Genomic DNA, 23,197 nt, shown 5'->3' on the forward strand with positions numbered 1-23,197 from the left:
GTGTGGGGTGATGTTTGTGTGTGGGGTGAGGTTTGTGTGTGGGGTGATGTTTGTGTGTGGGGTGATGTTTGTGTGTGGGGTGATGTTTGTGTGTGGGGTGATGTTTGTGTGTGTGTGTGGTTACAGAAGGATGTATGTGGAAGAGAGCTGCAGATCAGCACAGCAGAAGAGAACAGGGAGTTAAAGAAGGAGGCGGGTGGAAGAGAGCAGCAGATCAGCACAGGAGAAAAGAACAGAGTTAAAGAAGGAGGCGGGGTGGAAGAGAGCACCAGATCAGCACAGGTGAAGAGAACATGGATATAAAGAAGGACGTGGGGCGATAGAGTGAGGGCGATAGAGTGAGGGCGATAGATAAGAGTGAGGGCGGTAGAGTGGGTGAGGGCGGTAGAGTGGGTGAGGGCGGTAGAGTGGGTGAGGGCGGTAGAGTGGGTGAGGGCGGTAGAGTGGGTGAGGGCGGTAGAGTGGGTGAGGGCGGTAGAGTGGGTGAGGGCGGTAGAGTGGGTGAGGGCGGAAGAGTGAGTGAGGGCGGTAGAGGGAGTGAGGGCGGTAGAGGGAGTGAGGGCGGTAGAGGGAGTGAGGGCGGTAGAGGGAGTGAGGGCGGTAGAGTGAGGGTGGTAGAGTGAGGGCGGTAGAGTGAGGGCAGTAGAGTGGTGATGGTGTGTGAGAGGGTGTGTGGGGGTGGGTGAGGGTGTGAGTGAGGGTGAGTGAGGGGTGTGTGGGGGTGCGGGTGTGTGAGTGAGGGCATGTAAGGGTGAGGGGGTGTGAGGGAGAGGGAGGATGAGGGCGAAGGTGTGTGCGGGAGAGGGAGGGTGGGTGTGTGAGGGTGAGAGGGTGTGTGAGGTTGAGTGAGGGGGTGGGTGAGGGGGTGTGAGGGTCAGGGGGGTCAGGGGTGGTGAGAGGGTGGGTGAGAGAAGGAGGGGTGTGTGAGGATGAGGGGGTTGTGAGGGTGAGGAGGTGGGGGTGAGGGGGTGTGAGGGTGAGGGGGTGTGTGAGGGTGAAGGGGTGGGTGAGAAGGTGTGTGAGGGAGGGTGGGTGAGGGTGAGGGTGGGTGAGCGCGGGTGAGAGGGTGAGTGAGGGTGAGGGTGTGCGTGAGGGTGAGGGGGTGTGAGGGTGAGATGGGGTGTGAGGATGAGGTGGTGTGAGGGTGAGGTGGTGTGAGGGTGTGAGGGTGAGGTGGTGTGAGGGGGTGTAGGGTGAGAGGGTGAGTGAAGGGGTGTAGGGTGTGAGGGTGAGTGAGGGTTGTGAGGGAGTGAGGGTGAGCAAGGTGAGGGTGTGTGAGGGAGCGTCGGGGGTGTGTGAGGGTGAGGGGTGTGAGAGTGAGGGTGTGTGAGGGTGAGGGGGTATGAGGGTGAGGGGGTTTGAGGGTGAGGGGGTATGAGGGTGAGGGGGTATGAGGGTGAGGATGAGGGGGTGCGAGGCTGAGGGGGTGAGAGGGTGTGTGAGGGTGAGAGGGGGTGTGAGGGTGTGTGAGGGTGAGAGGGTAAGTGAGGGTGAGAGGGTGTGTGTGACGGTGAGAGGGGGTGTGAGGGTGAGAGGGGGTGTGAGGGTGAGAGGGGGTGAGGGTGGGGTTGTGTGTGAGAGTGTGAGTGAGGGTGGGTGAGGGGGTGTGAGGGTGAGGGGGTGTGAGGTTGAGGGGGTGTGTGGGTGAGGGTATGCGAGGGTGAGGGGGTGTGAGGGTGAGGGGGTGTGAGGGTGAGGGAGGGTGAGGGTGTGTGTGAGGGTGAGAGATGTGTGAGGGTGTGTGAGGGTGAGAGGGGGTGAGAGGGTGTGTGAGGGTGAGAGGGTGTGTGAGGGTGGGTGAGAGGGTGGGTGAGGGTGAGGGGCTGTGAGGGTGAGAGGGGGTAAACTGAATGAAAGAGGAACACAAATAAAAGGAAACGCTTGAAGCTAGAAGTCAATGGAAGATCAAAGAGAGAAAACAGGCACATACGGAACCGAACGGGAATACAAATAAAATGAAACACCTGAAGCAGGTGGGCCACGGAATATCAAAAAGAGAGAGCAGGCACATATAAAAGGAAACAGGAATAAAAATAAAAGTAAACACCTGAAGCACGTGGCCATGAAAGATCAAGGAGAGCGAGCATGCACATACCGAATAAATCAGGAATACAAATAAAAGGAAACACTTGAAGCCAGGAGGCCATAGAAGAACAAAGAGAGAAAACAGGCACATAGGGAATGAAACAGGAATACAAATAAGAGGAAACAGCTGAACCAGGTGGGCCACGGAAGATGAAAGAGAAGGAGCAGGCACATATAAAAAGAAACACAAATACAAATAAGCAGGTGAGCCACGGACAATCAAAGAGAAAACAGGCACATATCGAATAAAACAGGAATAGATCTACGTCACTGTTGCCCGCAGGATGCCGCAGACAAATTAAAAACACAACCGGAAAACTAATCTGTTGCTTTTGTGTGTAATGATCAGCTGTGTAATTGAACTCTTCTCATAATTCGGCGAGACAGCCTTTGTGCCCCTTGGCGCGCGCTGCAGTGCGCACCGCGCGCTACAAACCATTAAACTGGTGCAGTGGGAGGCGGTGGCAGACGGGGACAAAGCCTCGGAGGGAACCCTGTCGGAGCTGCACTGGAACGTGCCGACCTTAAATAAAAGCTAAACCACGAGGGAGCCAACTTTTAGGATCCACCAAGCTGCACAGCCACGTGACTGCCTGAATCCAATGAATCAAATTCTTGTTGTTAGTTCAACTTTTCCTTTTTTATACCGTTAATTTTCATCCTTCTTTCTTTTGTTCAATTCATTCTATTCAATACATGCGTAACGTCCATTTTCAAAAAAACACAGGAGCATTAAAATGGGTTCCATGTTATGATTTATTTTTGCAGACCCAATGCATTTCGGGAATTAAATTCCCTTCGTCAGGGGCATCTAAAAGTGCAAGTATACATATACTTATTAACCATTGTCATCAACAATACATTTCACTGAAAATCTATCACAAAAAATATGAACAAGACATGGAAATAATTATATTAACCATAGAACTATCCAAAAGGCGCTAAAAATGCATTCAACATGTGCTCAGAAGGTTCCCACTTATAAGCTGCGTACAGTCTTTCCTATTTCCGAATTCCTTGCATATGTTTAACGAGGCACGATAACATCATGGGTTAAACAAACACCCCCCTTATCGATAGTTTAAAGCGATGCCACTCATTTAATGAACAGAAAATCCATAACGCTCTACGCGCTTACCATGACAAACTGGACATCAGTTCCACAATCACGAACTTCAATTTAAAACTGTAAATTAATTTCTCTGTTTTCCCTGCTTGTTTCACTGCAAGCTGCATCTGTTCCTAAAACAACCACTTTTACGTGTTTCCGACCGTGTTGACAATCTGCAGGTGGTTAATTGCATCACGACCCTCAATTTAACCAAACACTGTGTGCGTGGCGCGCTTCCCCTATGGTTTGACGAGTGCTACTACAAGTCCCAGAATTCAGTAAACCCCGTCCCCTTCCGCATAGTTTGTTTTACAGACGTCATTCATACACCTTTCCCCGCAGCATATTATTTACAACAGCGGTGCCACTCTTTTCCAAACCATCTTTTCTCCATTTTAATATTCGCCTCGTATTTACTTCCAGAAAGCTCTTCTTCGTAAAAATCATTATTATCCTGGTTACTCCATCCGTAAAATGCTTGTAGACTATGCTTGTCCGTGATTACCCAACATGATAGGAAGCCCAGCTCCTGGGCAATTCATCATCTTTAACATCAACATATAGTCCAATACTTGACTAGTTATTTATAAACTTTTAAACTTGGGTGCAATCTCATTGGAGACGAATATGTTCATTCAATGAGCTAAGTAGGGATGAGATGCACACCTATTGATAATCCATATTTTCACCATTTTTAAACATTGAAACGTTGACGGCGTGCAAACTTGCTCCGCGCTAAGTAAAAGCACCGTTTGCCTCGGTTCTTCAGAGGTTTCACTTGAGCATTAAATACCCAAATAAGAAACCAGATCTTGAGCGCGCACCCCGATCCAAGGCAGGAGGTCGGAGAAGAGGCTCACCGCCTCTCAAGGCCCCCTTCTGCAAACAACCGCCTTATATCAGGAACAATCTCTTTACCGTAAATGGCTTTTTCCCCTGGATGACGACAACGGTAATAAGCAGTGACGAACAAGGCCGTACATTAGAACAAGCATCCATGTGCTCCACATCCGGGCCGAGGAGGAAACAGGGGGGGAGAGGAGCGCGAGGACTGCTTGCGCGTGCGCTGTTGCTGGATCTGCGGCTCGTGCACAGTGGAGGCGATGCAAACTTGAGGGGGCTCCTGTGATCCAGACGGAGTATGCCGATGAAGACAAGAGACCAGCGCAAAGTCACCACAATTGCTGGTAAGTGGGATATATCTACATTTAAAATATTTAAAGACTTGCATGTTGAATGCTGTGTTGTTTACGTGTACGTGAAAGTGAAACTGCATGCTTTTGCCTCGGGACAGAAGATGTGCACGTTGCTGGACGTGCGCGTTCACAAGCCACAATCTGCTCGTGGCCCGGTCTGTGGTCGCTTGGCAGCCATCACGATGACAATAGTTCTCGCTTGCGAGACCTAAAAAATGGAGGAGGAAGGCAAACTGTTTGGGGAAAGACAACCCTAAGGCTGATAGGTCTAACAAATAGCCTTGACAGCAACCCTGTCCATGCATTGGAAAATCAGGAACTTGGCTCAAGGTGCGACACATATGGTGATATTGGGCAGCTATGCTATTACACTAGGGATACACATTATCTTTGTCTAAGTGGGCTTTAGTAAAGCCAGCACAGGTGAGTGTGGAGGTTGCATGGACAAAACTGATCCACACAACACAAAATAGTAATACTTGTTGTGCTGATTTTGAGTCCATAGATTCCAAGATATAAACCCAAAATAAACTAAATGTACTAACTAGGATGTCCAAGTAGCAGGCTTCAATAAACCTGCCCCATACCAAGCACAAAGCAACTGTTCGATTACATCACCTGCTGTCAATCCCTTGCCACTTCCAATATCTTTGCATGCGACTTCTATAAAGACTGGGGAAACCCCCAGATCCAAACCATTCTTTCACTACAACTGTTTTTTTTTCACTGCACTATCACTTCCACCTGTTTACCAGCCCAGCTCATACATCTCTGCTCTAATCATTACACCACCCCAACACATTGTCACATCCTGCTAGAAACTGATTGGCCAGATCACTACCCTATGCCCTTCGTCCATGCAACCTCGCTTTACATCCACCACAACAATTATACTGAGAAAATCAGAATTTGTTCTTTGAAAAATATATGCAAAGCAAGCCTGTGTGCCTTGTGAACTACATTGGCTCTGATTTAGTATTTCAACCTGGGAAGGAGGCTGTTGCTTTTACTTTTCACAAGATGAATGAGGTTTGGAACATCTGTACTCATTTCTTTATTCATTATGGTTTTTGTTTTTTAGCAGTGGTCCCACCAGTGGACACCAACACAAGTACTAGACCGGTGAGTGAAAAGACCAAGACTCTTCTCACTCAGTGGACGACCCTCTGCTCTATGGGGGAAAATACGACTACTTTAGTGCAATTCATCGTTACTTTTCTTTCGTTAAATTCTTAGTAGTAAAGGTCTTACTTAAATAAGCTTTGAAATGTTTACTATCCTGCCACAGGCAGTGCTCAGGGGTGGCTATCACAGTCATAATCTAAGCAAGCCTGTCACAGCAGGCAAGCTCTGACAAATGTAAATACTTATGAGACCACTGAAACCATAGCCTCACAAAATCTGGAATCTAGACACTTTTGCGACATAAAAGGTAAGTTAAAGATACAGATGTGGCATAACTTTTTATACTCTAGGGTGCCATTAGATTTGGTGTCTAGCTTAGTGGTGATACCCTGAGAAGTAAGTGGAGCTCCCTGGCACTGGGCATCATTAAAAGTATGCATTGACAACGCCTTCAGTGCTGGCATAGGATTGCCAGACGTTTGGCTTTTTCAATACTTGTTTTGCTCTGGTGTTCATAAAACATTCTTGTAGGAGCAGCCTGGCCTTTGATGTTACTAAATAAAATTGTAGACAGCAAAACATTTGTCTTTGCTCTCAAAAACCACACATTGCCATAGTAGTCCCTGGAACTGAATATAACTACTTTATGTAGAAATGTGTACCTTGTGGAAGACAAAAGATGTGTCACTCAGAGTGCTATAAGTGGCTGAAGTGGGTGGACCCATGACCCCATGCGGTATGCTGTAGTGGCTGAAAGAAAAATGTGAATTACATCACCAGGCAAATGGAAGAAAAGGGCCTGCTGAAAGCCCTTGTAAGTATGGTATATATATATGTAATTTTAGCAAAATCAGGTCTTGGCTAACACCGGACCTAATAGGAGTGCAGGGTTCCATCATGGCAGCAAGGCTATTTTTCACAAGGGAATAAACACCAATGTGTTACCACATTTGTTTTCTCAATTTTCGCATCAACAAGAACATTTAGAAGCAAATATTTCTCCAGCTTCAGAGAAGACAGTTTGCCCTCATTAAATTCAATAGCTTTCCATGGGACTGATCTTTTGCTATCTCTAAATCTTTCATTTCACGGGGCGAAAAAATGAATAAGTTATTCTTCTTTAAGATTATCACCTGGTAGCTGAACACTAAAGTCTTCTGTTAACTGCAGTGACCATAAACAGGCGGCAGAGAGAATTTAAATTGATCTAAAGCGAAGTCTCTAACAACAATTGTTGCATTTTAATGGATCTCTATTGTCTAGTTGCTAGAGAATGGAAAAGGTAATACAAAAAGAGGCGCCATGGTGATCTGACCAACATCCACAACTAGGGACCTCAACAGTGAACTATATCAATGGCGGGAAGTGAAATTCAAGCCATTACCAGTCGAATGATAGAGAAGAGCTAAGCCTTAAGAGGTTAGGCACATGGGGGGAGGGGGGGGAATTACAAAGAAGACTGAATACATAACAGAGTTCAGGCTTACAGTTCAGACACGTTTATGGCTACTACCTTCTGTGTTCGGCAATGAAGTTCAACAATCTGCTGTTGAAGCTTAAAATAAAAAAAAAAATGTTTAGTGATCTTATACTTACCTGCAGCAAAGCCATCAATGACATGCATTTTTGTGGAAATGTTGTTATGTTGAAGAAATAGTACAAATCACTTAATGCAAAAACAATCTTTTAAAGATTTTGCATACAGAAACCGAAACTGATTAACAAAAGGTTATGGTGAGGTTCCCACTGCACATCCTTAATTAGCAGTTGCAGGGCAAACTTTTATACTACTGCAGTATACAGAATCAACAACGACGAGGCACATACAGAGCGCACTGCGAAATCAAAATAAAGCCTGATACCCTCACTAATCCTAATATTTGATGATAAAACTTGGGAAAATTATGTTTAACTATCCACCATCTCATCTTTTCTTTGGTATATTCAATAGAGTCAAATAAGCAAATACAAAATGGCTCTCATACAGCGCATTGGTAATAGTTCACATATTGAAAACAAGGACTGCAGTTGTGGCACATGTGGGATATTATTCACCCTGGAACAGTAAATATACCTTTAGACGCACACTTTAGTCTGAATTTGCAGGTCAATGTATCTACTGATGTCTAGAATGTGTTTTGTGATGGGGTCATGGGGACTAGAGTAGGGCCCCAAGAAGATAGAGGCAGAGATGGGTCTGTCTCTCATTATTATTTAACTTTTGCCCTAACAGATAAGGAGCCAGTCTGCCACATGACGCTCCAACTATAGCCGTCAACAAAGGACAAGAAGACTTTCACCAGTAAACTCAGAATAGCCCATTCTAATCAATGGCTTTTAAAGAAAAGCAACGACAAATTTAAATGTTAGTGCCTGTGACATCGGGTTGAAGACCTAATTGTTTTGTCGATACTCTGCACCTCGAGAACTGCTAATTGGCTGCATGAACAGCAGACATTTTGCCAGGCTTTTTATTGTGTTTGAAGAAAAAAAAAAGCCAAGGTGGCTGCCGCACATAGTTGAACGAAGCAGACATCTTGGAATGCTTTTTCTTAAAGCATAAGAAAAAACAATTGATGTTGACCACCTTGCGAGTACACCTACATAGGCATCCTCACATATGGGTGACCATCTCTGAATGGTCTAAAATCTGAGTAAAGATGGTCACCTACTGATACAGCATGGAACTTCAGTCAAAGCATCAGGAGCTGTAGGGCAAACAGGCACACAATCAATTCTCCTACAAACATGTCAACATACCTTTCACTTACCACACACAATGCTGTTACAAACACACATGAATATTGTGGTGGCAGCAGCAGTGGAGGTGGGGACAATGGTATTAGTGGTGATGGTAGTAATGGTGCTGGTAATGGTAGCCGTACCAGTGGAGATGGTTTGGTTAGTAGCAGTGATGGTGGTTTTACCGATAGCAATAATGGTAGTTGTGAGGGTGGTGACAATGATTGTGCTACAAGTGGAGATGGGGTTAGTGGCGATGGAGGTGATGATACAGACAACGGTGGTGATGATGGTATAACTGGTGCAGGTGGTAGGAGTTTGGACGGTGATTATGACGATGACAGCAGTAGTAGTAGTATGTGATATTGGTAGTCCTGTTTATGGTGATGTTGGTTGTAAGGATGGTGGTGGAGATAACGGTAGTGGCAATTGTGGTGGTAATAGTAGTTGTAATGTTAATAATATTAAAGTACTAAAAATAGTGATAATGGATGTGGTGGTGCAGTTATTCCTGACAGGTAATAAAAATGGTAATAATGGTTTTGATGGCAGGTGGTGGAAATAATGGTGAAGATAATAATGGTGGTGGTAATGGTGGTTCAAGTGTTAGTTAAAATGGCAGTGGTAAATGTGCTGGTAATCATAAGTGAAAATTGTGTTATGATGATGGTGGTAGTGATGATAGTGGTAGTGATGATAGTAGTAGTGATAGTAATGCTGGCAACAAGTATTCATATTGGTGTTAATTGTAGAGATAATGGTGTAATGGCAATAGTGGTAGGTGTGGTAATGGTGGTTTGTTAATGGTAGCGGGTTGAGGATAATGGTACTAGAGGCAGTTACAGTAATGATACTAGTGGCAATGGTGTTGGTGGTAGTTGTATTGTTGAGGTTTATTGTGATAGGGTGGTAATGGTGTTAGTAATTTGAAGGTCACGGTGATGGTACTAGCTGTACCAGCAGTGGGTAATGGTGCTAATAGTGGAGTTAACTGGTAGGTATAACAGTGGGAGTGGGAATGGCGATGGTAAAAGTGGAGGTGTTGGTAAAGGTGGTAATCATAGTGGTGGCGACAAAAGTCATGCTAGTAGTAGTAGGGGTGATAGTGATAATAGTGGTGCTAACGGTGATAATGGAACTGGTTTCCCTTTTAAAGATGGAGTTAACTGTGGTTGTAACAGTGGTGGTAAAGGTTTTTGTATTGGTAATGGTAATAGTGATAATGGTGCTGCTGTAGATGGGAGTAGGGATGCTGCATGGTACATGCACGCAACCGTGTGTCAATGCAGCACTGGCTAGGAATCATGCAACAATGAGGGATGGTAGCGACTGGGAGGGCTGGCGTGAAATCCATCACATGAAGGATACATATCAAAGAATGTGCCAGCCTGGGAAGGAGCAAGGAAGAAGCTAGGACTCAAGATAAGACTTGTGTCCGAAAGTTCTGCTTTATGTTTATTTACATCCTTATCTGTATATACATGGACTGCAGTGTTGCAGCAAGGGCAGGACTGCCAGCAGTGATGATGACCTTGTCAAGTTTGTGCTTCGTTATACGTGTTTTTGCATACACGTACACGCAATATAATAGCAGCAGTGGAGAGAAAATGTATCAGAAAAGCAGTGACTCTGTAAAGAGTAATATTCTAGCTGCAGCAGGGAATTTAGCTCCAAAGCTAGGTTTTCTTTTTCTAAAGACACACATTTGAAGAAGCAGGCAAAAACGCACCCTAAGCACTGTCAGTTTTACTGTGAGAATGTTAATATTGCCTCAGTGGCAAGAGCAGAGCTGCTGAAATTCAAGAAAACACACATGCCAAGAGATTCTGCTTTATGTTTATTTGCATCTTTCAGAGATGAAGGTCTACCATGGGATACATACATACACATGGGTGGGGAGCAGCCAGAAGGCAAGGCAACACCGCACGGGGAGGGAATCGGGCGAAAGTCAACGATGTGAATCAGGGGGCAGCAGAACATGGGAATGAAAACAACTTGGTGTGCTGGGGGTGGGAAGAGAAGCACACATGTGAGACAGCTGGAAAACACATGCACTTGCAACTGTCAAGGAGTGCTTCAGGAAAAAGAAAAAATAGTTCCTGATTAGAGGACCCTGGTGGAAGCATGGAAGGAGTCAGTCGGAAAGATGGTAAAAAGGCTATGCTCTATGGGAGTGACAAACACAAGCTGAGCGAGCTAAAGAAAATAAACCCAGCAAATAGAAAAAAAGCAAATGTGAGTGACAAAAAATAAGTTACTTACCTGTACACTGTGGTTCTCCAGTATTGATATCTTTTAGAGATTCCAATGCTTGACTCTTCCCCATCGTCATGGTGGGAGTCCATGACGACAGGGAAGATTCAAGGATGTGAATCTATAAAAGATATCAATACCAGAGAAACTACAAAGCCAATGGTAACCATTGAACAGAATGCATTCCTATGACCACAATATGTCTTTCCAGAGAGACTGCTGGACTGTCTGGAAGGCCGGATACAGTCATTGAGAGATCCCACTCAAGAGGATTTGCTGCTGTGGAGAAGAGTGTAATAAGAGCTGTGGGAAAGTCTATCCCACTGGCAATGCACCTCCTTTGAATCGTCTTTCGGGTAGGTCCCAGTCTTCTGCCGGTTTTCAGAGTTTTGCTGGAAAATGTTCTAAATCCCAGGTTTTGAATTTTGGTAGGAGGAAGCCTCTTTAGGATGACACCAGTGGTCCAGGATCTGGGGGCACCACTCTGGGGCTAGGACTCACTCCAGCAGGGATCAACAGCAACAGGCAGGTATTTTGCAGGCTCTCTGGAGTTGGTTTGCCCCTGTAGGTCAGAACTAGAAATTGGTTCTGCACCATATTTGTAGAAACACTGAAGGTTAATATCAGATAGCAAATATATTGACCATAAAGACACATAAGTGACTGCCAAACCAGTCAATTTCAGAAGGGTGTGATGTCTCAGCTGGCCTCAAATCGAAGGGCATGTACCTTTATTTACAGGATCACTCCAGTGTGAAAGGCCTATGTAAAATTGAAACGCCTCTGCATACTGTTCCAGTGCAAGGAAGGTGCGGCCGACTGGCCACATAGTACCCTGATGAAAAAGCAGACCCTATGAGTCAGCACAGGATCTTCGGTCAGATGAAAGGAATTTTGTGTTACAAGAGACTTGAAACCTTTCCGCTATGGGAAGCCAGAGGACAGGCGAACAGGAAATTCATTGGCGGAACAGCCTCCCAAAAATTATTGGCTGAGAATAAAAACGAAGACATTTGAAAGCAAGTTGAAGGCTATACTCTTCTAGGCTCCTCGTTCATGATGGCAAAGATGACAGGTCATTATAGTAGGTGCCTTACACTAATAATTATATCCACTGATAAAGGACTGGCAGGTGCTGTACTGCATTGTGAAGTGAGACTGACACCATGTAATATAGGTCAGCCTTGTATACAAAAAAGATGGCTGCTGCCTTTGATAATGTTCTGCAACTTAGGTAACATTTCTTTGAATATCTATCTAAAATCAATGGTGACTTTGAATTAGGCACTGCAGAAGTAGACATCCTTACCCTTTGGGTTTTCCGCTCTTGTCTACCCATCTTAAACTAAAGCCCGTCAGAACAGTGAACCCCAATAGATATAAGAGGAAAGGCTACTTACTTTGGTGGAAGAATCACTGTGTTTCCTTTTGGCAATTTGAAATCAGCAGACTTGTGTCCTAAAATTGTAGCGTTATATACCAAAGATTTCGAGCTTGGGTTTTTCAAACGGACCTGTGCACAAAATATAAACAAGGAATCTCATTGTTTGTAATAAATGTAGGAATACTGAAAGGTGTTGTATGTGTCAAAATAACAGATTCCAAACACCGACCTTAAAATAGAGCGCACTCTTTAGTGTGCACTGGTGATATTGCATCCTTTTAGTACTAATAATGGGAGGGACATGCAATAGTATCATGGGACTTGCTGCATTTTAAACATAGAAAACACAATTACTCAATACCATTAACATAACATGTGCATTTGTAAAGCGCACGTTCACCCAGAGGTCTCTTGGCGATGAATAGCAGATGTTTCTTGTTACCCAACTCAATGGTACTCATTTTATCGACCTCAGATGGATTAAAGGCTGAGTGGACCCGCTGGGATTTGAACCTGTGACCATGAGGTCAAACACAGGCCCCTGTAGTGGATGCATTAATCCATTGAGCCACCAGACCCGGTCTTTAAAAGTTTAATTTTGGCAGTTAACAGTTACCGCCTTGTTCCTTCAATTTTTATTCTTACATAATATTTTATTTTACTTTATATTTTATTGTCGGAAGTGTTACCTCAATACAATTCCTTAAAACAATCTATAAAAGTGAAGAACAGAATTAAAAAAACATAAAAATAGAGCATAGGATCTACTTCCTTGATACCTCTTTTTCAGATGAAAGTCATTCACTACCTGCACCCATGTATAATTTTTAAATAATGTTATTTTATTTATTTTTTATTTATAAATCACTATGCTGCAAAACCACATCTATAAAACGAAGATAGGCCAATTACGGACTTCTGCGACCTGTGTTTTCCGCATGATATTCACGCTTACAATGCAGTAGCACTAGTAGGCACTCACTTGTTACTTGTTCGATTCATGCGCAACTTACTGGGTCAATCTAAGTCGTTTTGATTGACACGCTAATAACTCTGGGATTGCTCTACAGCCATTCTGAAAGCTATATGCAGACTCTTTTGAAGCACTGGAAATTCAATGCCACTTGAACCTCTTTTCCTTTCATTCTGAACAGATACTTCATCACTTCTATATTACCACAGTACAAGGAAGTAGGCCACATTTTTCTCTCAGATCTTTCAGCAGAGGATTCATCAAATGAACCCATTTCACATATTCCAATCAATGAATATTTCCCATATCATGCTCCTTTTTTCATGAAATAAGAAAAGCCAATATGCATTTTAATTCATTGTTTATATAACAAAGGATCCTCAAAGTCCACGCCCACCAAGCATTCCGCAACAATACTTATATCATAGAAAGTGCTTAGTGCTTCGGCATGTGCAACTATAAATATTTTAAAATATTTGACATCCTTTGATGTTTTTCTCTAGCATCAGCTGTTTGAACTGAAAGCTTGATCTAACCCAATTCTTTTAATACGGCACGTCAAATTCACTTTTTCTTCTGTCACATTTTCCTGTACATTTTTCCATCCCACTGAGGCAGTTATTTGCCGTGGAGGTAAGTGGAATGTCCCTTGGATCAAAGAAGTAATACTGTAGTGCCCTCTCCTTGAATGCTCACGCTCACTAAATCTATCTCCAAATGCATCAATTCTCTACTTGAGAAAGAGACTTCTCTTCTTCTCAAGCCCAAGCCTTTATTATCTTTGACCACTGATGCCCACAAAGGCGATAACAGTGGTGCTAATTTCTGCTGGTTCACTTTGCGATTAAGTGTGATGGAAAAACTGCCATAGCCCTCCCATAATAACCCTGATCCTAGTTTCACTGCTGTTAAAGGACTTCACCTGGATACAGAAGGTGAAAAAATCAACCTAAATACAGTGCTGTACTACCTTTAAGTTTTGGCATTTTACCCATCAAGCTCCTCCCAGTTTTTTAATCTAAAATGATTTTATTCTTCAAAAATTAATGCTAGTTTATTCAGGGACATATTAAGGATTCCAGGGGCCCTGGACGAAAATGTTTTGGGGGCCCCTGTTTGTAACAGCTTTTAATTTATAATTCTATTGCAGATCTTTCATACTCTCTTTGGCCAGGCCACTGACATGGCACAGGCACACTGGTCGAAAATTCTAAATGCATTTACATCTAATATTCAGGGATAGTGACGTGTGTTTTTTCAGAATTAAAATTCAGCAGCAGTTCACTAATATTATTGCTAAGGATCTTTGCGACCCCCTGCCGTTTCTCATATGTGAGGTTATGTTTTGATCTAAAAGAAACAGTTTTTATGGATCTTCCATGATGTTGAAAAACTAAATGTATCGGCCAAATATCTGTCATGGACTCCAATACATCACCCAAGTTAAAAATAAATTAAAGGAAAACGGTATTAAACAATCTGTTAAGAGTTATTAAAGGTCATCAGGGCAAGGACAGAGCTGGCTCTTTCTGGGGGCCCCCTAAAAGGCTGGGGCCCTGGGCCAGAGCCCACTGTCCCCATCCCTTAAAACGTCTCTGATAGTAAGCAGTACATTTCAACGGCCACAAATTTTAAGCCTGTTCTGACTGATGTCTTTTTAGGTCTTGCCTAGCAAGCACAGCTCATGCGCTGCTTCGCCTTGGCGAGAGTATTGTCGTCGCTTTGGTTTGCGAAGGGAGACAAACCATGTGCGCGCACGGACAGGCCATGTGCACGCGCATGACGTCTCCTCTCTGCCGTTTCCTCTGAAGGGGGACAAAAGATGTGCACTCCATACGCGTGCACATCTCCTGTCCCCGTGTAGGGCTGGCGTTATACAGCGTGTGCATCGCGCACTTTCACTTTCCCTTTCCCTCTCTCCTGTCGGCTCCACGGAGACAGCTTGTTGAGCTTTTAGTGGGGATCATAGTCATGATATATCTGTTCTTTTGAAAAGCGCTGACTTGCTTTAAACATATATGAATATGGAATCTCTAGGGTATGCTTTTTCACTCAGTTCCTCAATTATTGACTCCCTTTTCCACATCACAGACAGGGACTTTATCAACAAAGGAAATCAATATAAACAGGTTAATCAAGCTGGATAATACTACGGTTGCACATGTGTCAGTTTGAAGGAATCAAAAAACTTTTAATCTTATGGTTATTTTGCTAATCTTTTGTCTCGTATTAAGCATAAACCTCTTCAGTTTAAAGAGTGGCAGGTTGACACGGCTGTCTCCTAAGCCTAGGTGGCTATATCGTCAGCGGAGAGCGCTGTCAGCAGCATGGTGTGTCCTGGAATGTAGAAGGGGAGTAGTAGACTGGCGCGTGCATGGCACTAGCCTTTCCATAACCAGCTGGTGCTGGGTTACGCGCACGCATCCCGGCTCCTAACCCAGCCCCATCGCCTGGCCAGGAGGATCAGGCAGTGGGAGTACTGCAGTGGAGCTTTTGCGACCTGAGCCCCGAGCACACAGCTGTGTAGAGGGGTGAGTACAACTCAACAGTAGTGGATGGAGGACAGGGGTTGGGTTGCGACCCCGAGGAGGAGATTGAAAGATGCAGGTGAGAAGTCAGACCCATCCTTCATCCCAGTGGACCTAGGACTTGATGCGCTTCACCGCCAGCCATTGTCAATAATAATAATAATAAGAGATTTGTAAAGCGCCTGGCTGCACAACTGTGTATCCCCGCGCTAATTGCCTACAAAACTCACCGAGAATAGATAAGGGACGGTCAGAGAAGACGGTTATTGAGGAAAGAGGTGGGTTTTTAGTTTGGCTCTAAAAAGAGTCTCTGAGGGTTCCATTCTTAAATGAATAGGTAGAGCATTCCAATGTTTTACTCCAAGGTAGCGAAAAGAGCGGCCGCCTATTTTCGCTTTGTGGACACGTGGGATTTTGAATTGTGACATTCCTGAGGACCTAAGGTCTCTGGTTGGGCGGTGGACAATCAAGAGATCTCTTAGATAGGTGGGACCTTTGTTATGGGCTATCTTATGGGCATAGCAAAGGCTCTTAAATTTGATTCTTTCCCTAACAGGGAGCCAGTGCAATTTGGACAAGGCCGCCTTGGCGGATGTTCTTTTGGGTAAGCCCAGTACCATGCGAGCGGCCGCATTTTGTAAGCATTGAAGCTAGTGAAGATGTTTTTGGTTCAGTCCTAATAGGAGAACATTCCCATAGTCCAAATGTGGTGTGATAAGCGCATGTACGATGGTTTTTCTAGCTTCAGTAGGGATGAGATCAATGATTTTTCTTAAAATTATTAGCGTACCGATGCATTTGCCTATTATTTTGTTGACTTGGAATTTTCCTGACAAGTCAGAGTCAATCATAATTCCAAGGTTTTTCACCTTTTCAACAGGGTGAGGAAAGTCGCCCAATGTTGTGGGCCACCACGCCTGCGACCATAGAGAGGTTTTATTTCCTACCACCAACACCTCTGTTTTATCCCCATTCAGCCGGAGGCAGTTGTTATCCATCCACCTGGCGACAGCAGCCATGCATTCCGAGAAGTTGGAGGCGTATTTCTCGGTATCAGGAGTGAGCTTAAACATGAGCTGGGTGTCATCGGCGTAACTGACAATGCCCACCCCGAAGTTCTCTACGACCTGAGTCAGGGGCTCCATATAGATATTGAACAGGGTGGGGCTCAGACTGGAGCCCTGTGGAACCCCATGGCTCACGTCACGAGAAGATGATTTAAAGGGTGGGCAGTGTATCTGAAAAGATATTTTCGTAAGGAAAGATTTAATCCACGCCAGGGCATGGTCTTTCATTCCGATGTCTGAGAGTCGGGACAGCAGCGTGGCATGAAGCACAGTATCAAAAGCTGCGCTTAAGTCTAGCATGACCAACGCTGCTGTCTCACCCCCGTCAACCATCATGCGGATGTATTCCGTGGAATACAAAACAGCTGATTCCGTGGAATAGTTGGATCTAAAGCCGGATTGAGTTGGGTGGAGTACGTTTTCAGATTCTAAAAAAGCCATAAGTTGTTTATTTACTACTTTTTCGATTATCTTGGCACATTGTGGCAAGAGGGAAATTGGCCTAAGATTTTGAAATTGGGTAACCGGGATGTTGGGTTTTTTTTTGAGAGGGATAACTTGAGCAGTTTTCCAAGCTTCCGGAACATAGCATTCTTTAAAAGAGAGGGTTATCATCTGACTTATTTGATCCATGAGAGTATGGTCCATGATGTCCTTACTTTTTTCTAGAGGACACACATCATTAGGGGAACCAGAGTGGATACTATTGATTATGCTAGACAGGTATTCTTTGTCAGGAGTATTAAATTGGGTGAGGAAGGTTTTTTGAGAGGGGGACGTTTCCTTTCCAGAAGTAGAGGAGATGGGAAAGGTAGCGTGAATTTTCTCTACTTTATTGACAAAGAAATCCGCTATTTGTTCGCATAAATCATTAGAGTAAGTGTCCTGAGTGTCTAGTCTAGAGGTGTCTGTGAGTTCCTTATAGATCCGGAATAGTTCTTTTGTTGGATTGGTGGCATCTTCAATTCTGCTCTGATAAAAAATACTTTTTTCCTCTCTTATTAATCTCTGATAAGATTTTAGTTCCAGTTTATAGGTTTCCTTAAGTTCAGTAGAATAATTTTTTCTCCATTTTCTTTCAATCGTTTTGCAGCGGGCTTTCGCTGTTTTTAATTTTTCCGAGAACCAAGGTTCAGATTTTGTTCTCCTGACTGGGGGCTTGGAAGTCCATGGTGCAATTTTATCTAGTGCCCTGTTCAGCCAAAGTTCGTAATTGTTCCAGGTGTCTTGTAGGGATAGTCCTGTTGGAGGGGGGTTAGTTTTTAATTCGTTAATAAAACGTTCAGGGGTGTAATTTTTCCAGTTACGACGCTTAGTGTACAGGGGTCTGTTTACACTATTCGTAGTTTTGTTAATAGGTATGTTAAGAGTAATCATGTAGTGGTCAGACCAAATTATTGGGACGGGGGGGTGTATTTCGATACCTTCCCAGGTGGCGAAGACAGGGTCAAGAAGGTGACCATGTTGATGAGTGGGCAAGGTAGACAGCAGTGTAATTCCCATTGCGTGGAGAGCTGTTTTGAGTAATTGGGCTTCCCTAGCATTAATATCTTCGAAGTGAAGATTCAGGTCACCTAGAATCATGAAGTTGTTATATTTTATGGCTAATTGCGTGGCTGAAAAGAGAAAATAAAGAATGACTCTGGTCCATAATCTCTCTTGTGCCCCTGACAAGAAGAACAACACTAAGCTTCCCCGTGCAGAACTCAAATAGTCCTATCTTGTGTGCGCACCAAAAATACATTACATTCTTGCAGCGCATGCCTGCCTCTTTTGCCCACTCTCTGTCCAGCCCTCAGACCCTGCCCGTAGCAGAGCCCTTTCACTCTGTGCCCATCAACTGTTCCGTTACCAAACTTGTCTTCTGTCCCATCTCTACCATGCCTCCTAGCACTTTCCAGCTCACTGCACATTTCCCCCAGCAAACTGATTTGACCTTGTTTTATGATGTACATTTGTTTACGTTTCTTTAGTTTTTATTCTTATAGCGGCTGCTACAAGTAGCAGTTACAAAACGTTCTGCATTTATGTATATGTCGTGAATGGCATAACGAGCACATGTATAGGTAACGTATGTAATGTTATCTATCATCTGTCATTCTCTGCTAGCTGTATACTTGACGTAAGAGCACACGTCTATTTGAGGTTACTCTACTCGCTGTAATCACGTGATATAAAAAATCGTAGCATTAGTATCATAATATTAGTACTTTTGGCAACATTTACAGTAGGTTGAAACTTGCATTACAAAGAGTTTTTCCGTTGTACAGAGTGTTATGTAGAGCTTAATAGCACAGGAGGCTGGGTCTTAAAGCAAGCGCGGCCATTTGATCTGCAATTATTCAAATTACAGGGACACAGGAGGTTTGGATCGGGGCAGTAAGCATGTTGTTTACATAATAAAACATCAGCATTGTTTTGGGATTTAAACTACGGAGTGTACCTCCACATTTATCCTCAGTTAACTTTTTTGTATTGTTCATATGGTTGTTCGCCCCTGCTGTAGCCTATCCTATGTCTTACTAACAAATTCATGGCAGTTGTAACCTCTTCCCATAGTAGCGTCTGACTCGAGTAAATTCCATTATTGGCATGTGGGACCCTCACTTGTCTCACCACCGGAATTGCTAATCTGCCTTCCAGTCTTTATATGAATGTGGTTTGTTGAGTTTCATATTTAATAATAAGTCACCCCTCAACCGTAGTTCTTTTAAACGCCATGTAGTGTGTTGTGTGGAATGATGGGATTGAAAGAGTAGTCTGATCGTACGGCTTGTCTAAATGAAGGGGATTGTCCACTTTTTGTCTTATATAACACCCAGAGCAGACGAGCCACAGATGTGTTGCATGTGAAAGATGTTGATAGAAGATGCTGTGCATACATATACATTAGAATAATTGCATACACTGTATATATTACTAAAATATGAAAATAATATAAATGTCGAACATTATCTTAAGATTCCAAGTTACCACGTGAAAAAAGGGAAGACCTAGAGTGCCACCCTCGAATCAACAGCTTCCGGTTCCAGTCACTTTCTTATTGTAGAGCAGGGGTCTTCAAACTGTGAGGCGCGACCCCCAGGGGGGCCGTGGAGTGATGTGCAGGGGGTCGTGCATTCAGTCACACTTCTGCCTGGGCTTTAGCTTCCCTCCTCCCCCATCCTGTGTCTCAGCCCAGGCTGCTGCAGTGCAGCTCGTCCTGCTGGAGGCTCGGCTGGGCAGTGTCTGGAGTCTTATCTCCACACGCCCGAGTTTTTCACAGGTCTTTAAAGACCATTTGTATATTTACATGCCTTTGTTAAAAGGTTACAGAGGCTTCGTTTTTTTATGGTTTCAGTACCCCATGAGCCCCCACTCTGCCTATTCCTTACATTTTTACACTTACTGCTGTAGTATGAGAATGCATTTAATGAAAAGAAATATAAAGTTGGGTTGCCAAAAGAAAGATGCCTGCTGTGTGTTGTTTAAAGAGCCAGCAGAGACCTGCTCGACACTAAATAGAGTTATAAATAAGGAAGTATGTAATTAGTTATGTGACTTTTCTGTCGTTGTTCTCTTTAATTTTCAGTCATGGATCATTGAGGCAGCCCTAGAAAACAATTTAAAGTGACACAATTAGAAGTGCTTTCTATTTATATTTGCTGTTCTAAGTATTCACAGATAAGTGCTAAAAGTACAGCTTTAGGTGACTGCTTATTTATGGGCCATCAAAATAATGAGCTGGTGACCATAATCATAAGACTGGTAGTTTGTTAAAGGATCAGCACATTATTTATTTCCTCCACCCTCAATCCCTGATTAATGCCATTATAACAACAGTTTAACTTATATCTGAAACCCTACACTTCAGGTTTCTGGGAATGCATCCTGCATTCTGACAACTCACTCCTCATTCTCGCCTTCACTTTCACGCTCACCCTGCACTCACAGCGATCACCATGCACTCACACTGATCACCATGCACTCACACCATTCACCCGCTCACCCTGCACTCACAGTGATCAGAATGCACTCACACTGATCACCATGCACTCACACTGATCACCATGCACTCACACTGATCACCATGCACTAACTCTGATCACCATGCACTCACACCATTCACCCGCTCACCCTGCACTCACAGTGATCAGAATGCACTCACACTGATCACCATGCACTCACACTGATCACTATGCACTCACACTGATCACCATGCATTCACAACATTCACCCGCTCACCCTGCACTCACACTGATCACCATGCACTCACACTGATCACCATGCACTCACACTGATCACCATGTACTCACAATTCACCCGCTCACCCTGCACTCACAATGATCACAATGCACTCACACTGATCACCATGCACTCACAACATTCACCCGCTCACCCTGCACTCACAGTGATCACTCTGCACTAACAATGTGCTTGCATTGTTCACCCTGTACCTCACCCTGCCATCACACAAGCACACTACTCACCCTGCACTCATGTGACACTTCATTCACCTGTCCCCCCCTCACTGCTCAATCTGTAGCTCACTCAAACAAGGCCATCACTAACCATGCATTAATTTGTCCCACTCTGCACTTACAGCCGAACCCAAATTCATATGGTCACCTCACTCACCCTGCAGTTACTCCTTTTACCGAACTCTCACAATGTTGCATCGCTCACTGTGCAGTCACATAGCCACTCTTGTCACCCACACAGTGCAGAAGGTTAAAGTGCCTGGTACAAAGAACATGTACCATGCACATCACAGAACTGAGTGTGAGTAAACTATGAGTAGCGCTATAAAAAATTGAAATGTTTGTCAGAAAGGTGCTATAGAGAGATGAGGTGTATTGTTGGTGAGTGGCAGTGAGGGAATTCATGGAGATGGTGGAAAGACTGTTGCACTGTGTGCGACCAAAAGGTGTCCTGTGGCTAATAACCATCTTCTGCCTGAAGGCAAACGAGAAACAAACAGAAAGGGAAGGAGAACCAGCCAAATGGGGTGACCTACAGAGCATAGAGCCAGGATTTTACATCTTCCTAAAGGATAATAGATTCTTGATGGAGCGAAGCAAAAGAGGATGCAAGTTCCATAACTGCACGGTCTGACAGACAATTCATGTCTTCCTGAATTAGGGAACAATAAGCAGAGTGGCACAGGGTGAGAGCAGCATAGGTGTCCGACCCATATGCTCCATGAGGAGAGATGAAAGAACAGCAAGGGAGTGGGAGAATTCGATTGAAGAGGTCAGGGATGAGGTGAAATGTGAAGTTCTGAAGCGAAGCGCAGACACGCAAGAAGTGAGTATGAGCAAAGATGAGCGCTACTGTTAAACTGTGAGATAAGATAGCTGAGAGATGATCTGTGACCTAAAAAGATAATTTGATGCGACATAGGTGAGGGACAGCAGCGATAGGGGAAGAGAGGGAGTATTGGGGTGTGTGCTGAGCAGTGATTAATTTGTAATACAACATATGCCAGGGCCGTCACCAGCAGCCCATTGCAACTTTAATCACCCACCATTGCCTGGCCTGTGCGGTCAATGACAATACCTATGCAACAACCAACCATAACACTCATACAAGTGTGACTATTCAGACTATTTCAAGCCCCCAAAGCTATAAAGAATGACATAGGTGTCAGGAGGTTATCGTTTTTAGTGTATATTGAATTAATAAACAGCTGTTCTGCTCATCTCTAAATTACACAGACAGAGCCACCATATGGAAGTCTGTCATAGTGCCAGTGTGCATAATTAGGTGCCAATGCGGAGCACCGAAAACAACCTGCTCAAATTAGGCACTGGTGCTGAGGTAACAGGGGAGAGGGACGTTAGTTCAAGAAGGTGTGGAAGACAAAGGGGAGATGTGAAAGATGAATGGGAGGGCTGAATAGGTGTAAGATACAAATAGACAAACATTTGAATGGAAAGACTTGAGGTGAATGAGAAGTGATGATGTGCACGGGAGGTGACAGGCCAGCGAGGCCATGAGATAAATGCGAAAGACTGTTAGAGATGAGGGCAGTAAAAAGACAGAATGGCAAGAGGTGATTAAAGGTGAAGTGAGAGGTTGAATCGGGAGTTAAGAAGTTGTAAAAAGGGGTGAAAGAAAATGGCCTGCAATGGGAGAGAGGGATCAGGGGTTGGGAGAGGAGAGAAGAGAGGGATGAAAGGAACTGGGTGAGAGGAAAGGGGCATGGGTAAACTGCTTAACTCTGCACAAGACCGCCAGGGTTTGAAGGGACCCTTGCTGCTCCCAGCCAGGGCCAGTTGAGCTTCTAGGGTGGCAGCGCGTATTCGTGCGGAGTGGGAGGCTCTTCACAAAGGTTGACTAGACATCTTTCTGATGTTAGTTGCTGTATTTTGGTTATAAACTGGTACTGATGGGGTGAAATCTTTCCTCAGTGATACTGTGTTTAAAAAAATTCAAAATAATAAAGCAATGCTATCCCAAAATACGTGGCATCACAGAACATTATTTACATTTTCTACCCACATAATTTAGTCAAGCCTGTCGCATAATTTGGTCCTCACCTGTGTCATAATTCCAGTAGCCCTGCCTACAGGTTTAGACATTTTTGTCAGGAGGGGGTCCTTACGCCTGAAAATGTTGACAGGGGGGTCTCGGCATCCAAAAGTTTGAAGACCTCGGCTGTAGAGTTATGTATTCAAACACAGGGACCTTCCAGTTAATGCTTCCTGAGTTTGTGCGTAAGGGACATAATTAAGCTTGAGGATAAGTATTC

General features: G+C 44.1%; 1 protein-coding gene across 1 annotated transcript in view; it reads right to left on the reverse strand.

Annotated features, from left to right (window-relative positions):
- The window catches only part of CFAP47 (cilia and flagella associated protein 47), a 2,734,468-nt gene that overhangs the window by 2,070,500 nt on the left and 640,771 nt on the right, over positions 1–23,197 (reverse strand). The window contains exon 37 of the mRNA XM_086934611.1: positions 11,913–12,025. Within this exon, the coding sequence (XP_086790737.1) occupies positions 11,913–12,025 (113 nt within the window). The remainder of the gene's footprint in view (positions 1–11,912; positions 12,026–23,197) is intronic.

This window comes from Lissotriton vulgaris, chromosome 8 (assembly GCF_964263255.1).
Source record: "Lissotriton vulgaris chromosome 8, aLisVul1.2, whole genome shotgun sequence".
NCBI classification, from domain to species: domain Eukaryota; kingdom Metazoa; phylum Chordata; class Amphibia; order Caudata; family Salamandridae; genus Lissotriton; species Lissotriton vulgaris.